Source organism: Octodon degus, unplaced genomic scaffold (genome assembly GCF_000260255.1).
Source record: "Octodon degus isolate 3935 unplaced genomic scaffold, OctDeg1.0 scaffold00144, whole genome shotgun sequence".
NCBI classification, from domain to species: Eukaryota; Metazoa; Chordata; class Mammalia; order Rodentia; family Octodontidae; genus Octodon; species Octodon degus.
The window spans coordinates 1,392,318-1,400,966 of record NW_004524720.1 but is presented as its reverse complement, the minus strand read 5'-3'; the positions used below and the strand labels follow the sequence as shown (position 1 = coordinate 1,400,966).

Here is an 8,649-nt window from a genome sequence, read left to right as displayed (position 1 = left end):
AAATAAATAAATAAAATTTAAAAAAAAGAAAATTAAGGGCTGGGGATGTAACTCAGTGGTGCAGCATTTTCCTGGCAATCAGAAGGTCTGGAGCTTAATTCCCAGTTAAAAAAAAAAAAAAAAAGAAGAAGAGAGAAAATTAAAAACAAATGCCTGTTACCCAAATCACCCCATTTTCACAAATTCTGGCCTCAAAGTACCATTAATGTGTGCTCACAGCTTGACCTAATTGCTGAAAAGCACCTTTGAACAAGATTTTCCAGAACAGTTTTTCTAGGTAGAATTTTGATAATTCTGTGGAAATTTTCTGTAGAGCTATACTAGAGATCTATATAATCATGATGAAATTAATTTCCAAATATAAATGGTCCCTGATTTAGCAAGGGGATTATATCCCAATAAGCCTATTATAAGTTGGAAATAGCAAGTGAATTTAATATACTTAACCTGGGGGCCTGCCCCATAGCTCAGTTCTTTAAGCGGCTGCTTCAACAAAGCAGTCAGGCTTGGGTTGCTGTGGTTCGATCCCCACAACTCAAGCCAGCCAAACCTGCCCTGAATGCATTCGGAACAAAAAAAATAAATAAAATTATATATATACATACATATATATATATATATATATTTCACCTACTGAAAAATCAAGAGCTTGGGCTTGCCTACCTGGTCACTACATGCTCAGTACACTTAAGCCTACAGTTGGGCGGATCATCTAACATAAAGCCTGTTTTATATTAAAGTATTGTGTCACTGATAGAATTTATCACTGTACAAAAAAGTGAAAAACGATGACTGTGTGGTTTAAAACACCCAAGGCAGAGAATAATCTACTTATTTATTTATTTTTTTTTGGTGGAACCAGGGATTGAACTCAGATCCTTGCGTTTGCCAGTCAAGCGCTTATCCTACTCAGCCATCTCCCCGGCCCCAGAATAATCTACTTATATATGGATAAGTTTGGCTGTTACATTTGTGTGTACCAGGCTGAAACACAGAGTTTTGTGTTTTGCTTAATATAGGACAAAACTGAGGATACAGGAGTCACCTCACGTTTTTTACCTTATTTTTTATTTAAATGAATTTGGTGTAGGGCCTAACTAAGCAGCTCAGACTCATAGTGATCCTTTGTTTTCAACCTCCCCAGCACTGGGATTACAGGCGTGTGCCATCACACCTGGTCTCAGTGGCCAGCTCAGCATGCTCAGGGGCAAGTCAGTCATGTCGGGGATTCAATCCCCCAACTCTGTGCTTAAGTAGGCAGTCCACTGAGTTATCTTGCTGGCCTTTGTTTTTTGCTTTGTAAAAAATAAAAATTATTATGAACTTTTATCAACAAATTTAACTGCATTAAAAACATTATGAGGGCCAGGGACATAACTCAATAGAATAAGTGCTTGCCTGGCAAGCAGAAGGGCCTGAGTTCAATCCCCGGTTCCGCAAAAAAAAAAAAAGAAAAAAAGAAGCAATTTGCCTTGGGGGAACTACCTGCTTGGCCCCCCCCCAACTCCTGTCCCTCTTTTGGACAGGAGCTTTCTTTCTCTCAATAAATATATTCTGCTCATGAAAAAACAAAAAAACCCACACATTATTAATAGCAAAAAATACACAAGTACATTATTTCAGGAAAGATGTGGAGGCTAAGACACATATTCAACATGAAAGAAATCACATACTTAATTTACACATAAAGACAATAATATGTGAAAAGTACCAATAAGTAATACTCACTTCCACCGGCAAACCCACTAGTGGCTGTTGCTTGCATCACCTCTCTTCTGTAATCCCTATCTTTCGGAAAGCTATTAACTGCCACCTTATTTGCTTCTTTTTGTCTCTGTTCTCTAAAAACAAAAAAAAATAAAGTCATAAAAATCCACAAAAACTAGTCTGGCCAAATGCTGAACAAAATGTTATGCGGAAAACAACTGAGCACAGGCTATTATTCAATTCTATGAGAGATGGGATGTACCAAAAACTAGTATTTTTCACTCATGGCAAAATTATACCAATTATTCATATAACCCTACAATCAAAACTTTGTAACATTAATTCTATGTATGCCAGAAAAATGACATGAAAATTATAAGGACTTCTAATCAAAGAAATACGCACAAATACAGATTCATACTTCTATTAATACAATAACTTCAAATGCTCCCAAAACAGTTCCCTTTCTGCCCTATATCTGTTTTTGAGCTAAAAGAAAGGGCCTACGAATGAAAATTACGACTACTATCATTATGACAAAATGAGTATCACTATAATAAACCTAAAATTAGAACCTTTAATGTCATCATGTTTAACCTGTGGCATTAAGAAATACTTAATTTGGCTACAAGCAAATACCTTTCAAGCCACTCTTTTGGTTTTTCCCACTGTGAAACTTCTGTTCGGCAATTGTAGTAATATTTTTTCCCAGAAGAGCTAATATGCTCAGACCAGTCATCTGCAGAATCATAAGGCTTAAAAATAACATTTTTAAAAATTAGAAAACATTATAGAATCAAGTGTTTAAAAATCTTAAAAAAGATTGTCGAAGGCTTTCATAGTATACATATGGAAAAAGATATAGCTATCCTTATTTACAATCTAATTACTATATTCTATTTTAGAACATTGAAATCTACAAGAACTTTTAAAGAAAAGAAAACACTAAAAAAGAAAATTTAAATGAATAGTTTATTAATGCAAAGGAAGAAAAATGTGAAGTTAATTAAATCTTTTTTATTTATAAAGCATCACAGTTCATTACCATAATTTTAATTGCTGCAATCTACTCTCAAGTGTTATGATGGCATGAAATCACTGGTTCTAAATACTGAGGTACAACAGCAACAATATACAGCATAACAGAATGGCTGCCTATATGTACTGTTAGTGAAAAAAAGCACCATAAATTTAAAAATTTAAATAGAAAGCCAATTAAAAGCTATGAATTTGTTATACCCTCAAAATGTATGAGATGAAATAAGTATTAGGATTTAAAACCAGTTTTTCAACAATTTTCAGACATGGTCTCTTGCAGGTATTGTATAAACAATGCAAAAAAAAATTTTTTTAAAAAGCACAAAAATAAAGAGGAGAGGGAAGGGAAGAGGAGAGGAAGGGAGAGGGGAGGGGAGGGGAAAAGGGGGTCCTTGCGGGTTAGCTCAGTTGTTTAAGCACCTGCTTGGGCAAACCCTGTCAGGTGCAGGGAACTGTAGTTCGATCCCCAGACCCTAAGGCAGCCTGAGCCAGCCCCATTGCACCCCCAAAAAGAGAAACCTGAAAGGTACAGGTGTCTCTAACTAGCATGGTATATGTCAAAGGGAAAAAATCAAAATTACAATGCTCTTAAATAGGAACGTATATTTTCCCCTAAAAAATTCAGACAATGGATTTTTTTCTTAACAAAAAATCAAGTATCATGGCTGGCAATATAGTTCAGCAGACTAAGCACTCACTTTGGCAAGCGCAGGGACCAGGGCTTGATCCCTGGTCCCACACGCCAAGCTAGCCCTGCTCCCAGGGCGTGCTGAGACCATGACCGAGTCCAGGCGTGGTAGTGCTCGCCTCTTATCCCAGCACTGGGGAGAATGAAAATAGGAGGATCACTACAAGTCTGAGCTGTGTAGTGAGACCCTGTACCAAATACATAAATGAAAAAAAAAAAAAAAAAAAATCCATGACTAATTCAAAACTACCATGTCTGTAAGTCATATTGTGATTTTTTTTTGGGGGGGGGACACTAAATAAGCTTTTCATGAAAATTTACCATGAGCTAGGATGTATATGTAATAAATGTTCCTGACACAACTTAGCACATATTAGTATTTACAGTCTTTTTTTGTTGGTTGTTTTTGGAGTGTTTTTGGTTTTTTTTTTTGTTTTTGTTTTTGTTTTTTTGGCAGAACTGGGGATTGAACTCAGGCCCTTGCGCTTGCCAGGGAAGTTCTTATTTCACTGAGCCATCTCCCCAGCCTACATATTAGTATTTAAATTTGTAAAAAAAAAAATTTCCCTTTACTTTCAACCCGTATGAAAAGTCTAAGCAGAAAACTAATAATGTTACTGCTTTTCTAAGAAAGATTTATTATCTTTTTTCCCTGTATTTTAGGGAAGGGTCTACAGGGTGTTCAGGGTCTCACTACTAGACTGGACTCGTAGTGATTCTCCTGTTTACAGGCTCCCAAATGCTGGGATTACAGGTGTGCGCCACCAAGCTCAGTCTCAATCTCCATCTCAGTGCGCCCTTGGGGCAGGGCCTGCACAGCATCCAAAAAAGATTTATAACCTCAATACTTCAGAGGAAAAAAAAAAATTACAATACTGCATAATCTAGGTTAAAATGAAGATAGACACATTTTAGGTAAATGGATGAACCTTGCAATCATACTCTTACATGAAATGTGTAAATGCCACATTGTTTCTCTGGTGTGAGAAACCCAAAATATGTATTAGGTATCATGAAATAGGAAGAAAATGTTCAAATGTGGAGTGGAATAAGGGGGTGGGGGGAGGGAAAAGTAAAAAAAGTGATAAAAGGAAAAAAATGTAAATGAGAAAGGAAGGAGTTGCAAGAAGAGCTTGAGAATGGGAAAAAAAAGCCTTATGCCATCAAACTCTATGATGACTATGATTACGTGTATCTAAAATGTACCAATAAAATCTGATTTAAAAAGAATGATGTGAGGTGGACATGATAATAGACACCTGTAATCTCAGCATTCAGAAAGCTGAGGTAAGACTGCTGTGAGTTCAAGGCCAATCTTAGCTACAAAGGGAGCCTAAACTACAAAGACCTTGTCTCGCGTGTTATCTTGGTTACCTAATATAAACCCTGCTTGTATTCTTTGATCATAAAACCAAGATGAAAAAATTTTTTTTTATTATTTATTAGTTGCTCAGAAACTTCTGCTAGAAGCGACTGTGGGAATGGTGCTGGGGATCAAATCCAGGGTTTCCAGCATGCTAGGCAAACACTCCACTGTGGTAGCCACATTTTCCTCACCCAAAAGTGATTTTTAAAACACAAAATTGAAAACCCACAAAAAAACAAATCAAAAGCTAATTTCTCAAATAAGATTAAATTTCCTATTTCTGAGTACTATTCTTGTCATATTGGGTATTATTATAGAAAAAGCTACAATTGGGATTTAAGAATTATAGTTGATAATTCCCAAAAAAGGGAGCTCCTGAGCTTGTACACATAACATTCAACTTATCCTGGTAATGTTCTTCAGTTTTTATTGCCAATAAAATTCCATGGCATCTCTGCAATTTTACTGAATCAATATATTTATGGATAATATAAACGAAAATTGCTTTCCCTGAATGCTTTAAACGAAAGCGTTTGATATTCCATTGTCCAAACAGCAGACAATACCATATTAAATTATAAGTGATGAATAGATCATTAAATTAGTGTTGCTTGGTCCACTTTCTAGGAAAACAGGGAGACTCATTATATTCTGCAGCACATAGATGATGAAAAACAACTCCTAAGTTCTATAGTTTGATGACCAGTGACACCTGTGAAGTTTTATAAGCTGTTGTCTTAGTCTCAATTCCACCCTGTGTCTTCTGCTCTGTGACGTGAGTGCTGAGAAAATATACACATCTTGACAGCTGGCTTCCCGTTAGAAGCATTAGAAGAGAAATGAAAGACAAGAGAAAGCAGAGCTGGTTCGTTTTCAGCTCTCCCCTACCCTAGTGTCCCTACTCCCTAGAAATAGCTTCAGGTCCCTCAGAAGTACTACCACCAGCTCTGTGGGACTCGTTTTAACTAAGAGGTTCTGGTAACCTCAACTTCTTCCTACTATTTCATGGCCTGAAGATTACTGTAAGTTACCTTAGGGTTCACTGGTTTTATATTTTTAGTCCTCAGTTATTGAAATATCTGCTTAACTAATCCATGTATTAAATTGTAGTATGATTTGATTTCCTAATTGGACCCTAATACAATTTTTAAAAACTATTACTCTATTTTCTTTTTAATGTTTTATTTATTTGCTATAGGGTCTTGCTCCACAGTTTGGACTTGTAGCAATCCTGTCTCAGCATTCCCAGTGCTGAGATTATAGGCATGCACAACCACAGCTGGTTTTGGGGGCTGGTTCAATGTGGGCCAGCACTTCATGCGGTACCAGGGATCAAACCCAGGTCTTTACACTTGCCAGGCAGGTGCTTGGACTGCAGAACTGTCTTCCTGGCCCCAGCTATTATACTATTTAACCAATTATTATCTTTAATGTTTCAATTTTCTGTGGCAATGGACTATCTCTGTTCAACAAAGCAGAAAAAGTAGTAAAATCTTCCAATGTCAAGTAAAATATGATATGCATCCAAATAGTAAGGCTAAATTTGCTGGACTGTCATCCTACAATTTTGATGGCCTTCCACTTGTTTCTTGCCCATAAGATTTTCCACAGTTCTACTAGGTCAGATGATTTTTATAATTATAGCTTTGTTACCATACCAATGATATCCTTCAATAGTTATTCACTGACTTTCTACATAATTCATATACTTTGGTCAGATGTAGTTTATGAGCCCCCACTTACCCTGGAAACCAAAGGTCTTTTTCTAAACTGTCAAAGTCCTTGCAGTTTACTAAACACCCCACATTTTTTCACACACATCTAAGTATTACTCTACAATATACAGACTTGAGCTAGCTAATTTATATTCAACTTTGAGAAGCATTACTTGTACTTTAATATCTTCTTAATCTAAGCTGAAGAGTTCTTTTCTTGAGTGTTCTCATAAGCAACTTTTAACATATACTGTGTTGTTTTTCTGTCTACACTACAGATCTAAAACTTCCTTCAAGATGGGCTACAATATCGTAGTTTTATATTTCTATAACCTTTATAGTCTGGTAAATTGAAATCTTATTTGCCTTCTGCCAAATGAATATGTTAAAAATTTTATTTGAGGGGCTGGTGAGATGGCTCAGTGGTCTAAAGCACCTACTTAGAACAAGCTTAGCAAAGCACAGGGACCAAGGTTCAATTCCCCAGCACCACATGCCAGTCAGCCCCGCCCCCTGGTGGGCTGAGCTGGCCACACACACACACACACACACACACACACACACACAAATAAATAGAATTTACAATACATGGAGGAGCCCATAGTTGTGGTTCCTCCAAAAAAAAAAAAAAAATATTTGAACCTGTGACACTAAAAATTCAAAATCAGTAACAATTATGTCATTAACGTACTTGAAAATATTTACAATCCCTCACTGGGTTTATTGCTCCTGAGGACTTTATCATTCTGAAAGTATAGAGCACACAATAAACAATAAGTATATACTAGCAGGTCATGTTTCATGCTTAAAGAGCATTAAAAGTTAAAAAAAATCTCAGGTATCCCTGAAGTTAAAATTTTACTTAGCACAGGAGTGCTAATGAAATATCAAACACATTAAAGACAGCTTTGATTAAAAAATTTTTTTTGTACTGGGAATTGAACTCAGGACCTTGCGCTTGCCATGCAGGCACTGTGCCACTGAGCTATATCCCCAGTTAAAACATTTTTAAAAACATTAGATTTATGATTTCCTGTGATTATTTTCCCCAAGAATTTTTCTTAAAAACTTGGGCATATTTAAATACTTACTGCATCTGAAGTTTTGCTTGGATTATTGCTTGGATTAGAAGAATGTGAATTTGAACTATGAAGAGCACTGTGGTTGTGTGAATTTTCTTGTGGAGAGTAACTGGTCCCTTGAAAAATAAAGAACAAAATGAATTACAGTTGCATTTCATCTCGATTTTATCATACTATGGTGATCACTGTAGATATTTAAATCAACAGTTTGACAATGAGCATAAGGAATACATATATAATTCATACTTTATATTTCTGACCTTATACATGAGGTTTAAAAAATATAAGTGAAAAATATATAACTGAAAGTCTGTATAACTCCTAAAAATTGTAGGTTTTGGTTTAAGTTTCATTGATAAAAAAGCCAACTACACAGCGAAAAAGGGAAGAAAAATTCAACTAATGCAAACTAAAAAAGGGTCAAGGATATATATAGCTCAGTGGCACAGTGCCTGCCTGGCAAGCTCCTGAGTTTGATTCCCAGTATAAAAAAAAAGCCTAAACCAAATAACTAATGAACATACAAAAAAAGGGTCACTATTACCAATGTTTCTAGATAGCAATTTCTTAAATAATTCCCCTAACTTGTTTTTTAACAGTCATACCAATTTCAACTGAAATATCATCAGGTTTCCAAAAAATTAAGTTTAAATAGAAGAGGGAAAATGGCCTGTTATGTAACAGGATCAATGCTACCTAAAATTTCTTAAGAGTACCTCTTGTGTGGTCTCAAAAATGTACAAGTCAAAGATGATCAGGAACAGGCATTTCTCAGTTGTTTTAGGAAAAGCCAATGGAATAAAACCCAAACTTGCAAGAACCCAAAGAGATCCAACACATTAGCATTTCAATTAAATTCTATCTAGTTAGGGAGGCTTTCAGTAACATCCTAACAAAATGCAACTGGCATTAAAAAACAAAAAACAAACGCAACTATCACTGTTCTGGGGCTAACCAAAATGCACACACACACACACACACACACACACACAAAAGTGACAGAAATTTTAAACAGTTCAGTAGCTCAAGGATCAATCAGACTAACAGTGGATA

The 8,649-nt window shown here is 35.9% G+C and overlaps 1 protein-coding gene across 1 annotated transcript in view; it reads right to left on the bottom strand.

Annotated features, from left to right (window-relative positions):
• The window catches only part of Wac (WW domain containing adaptor with coiled-coil), a 79,628-nt gene that overhangs the window by 22,847 nt on the left and 48,132 nt on the right, over positions 1–8,649 (bottom strand). Inside the window, 3 exon segments of the mRNA XM_012517048.2 lie at positions 1,729–1,841; positions 2,347–2,462; positions 7,606–7,712. Coding sequence (XP_012372502.1) covers positions 1,729–1,841; positions 2,347–2,462; positions 7,606–7,712 — 336 coding nt within the window.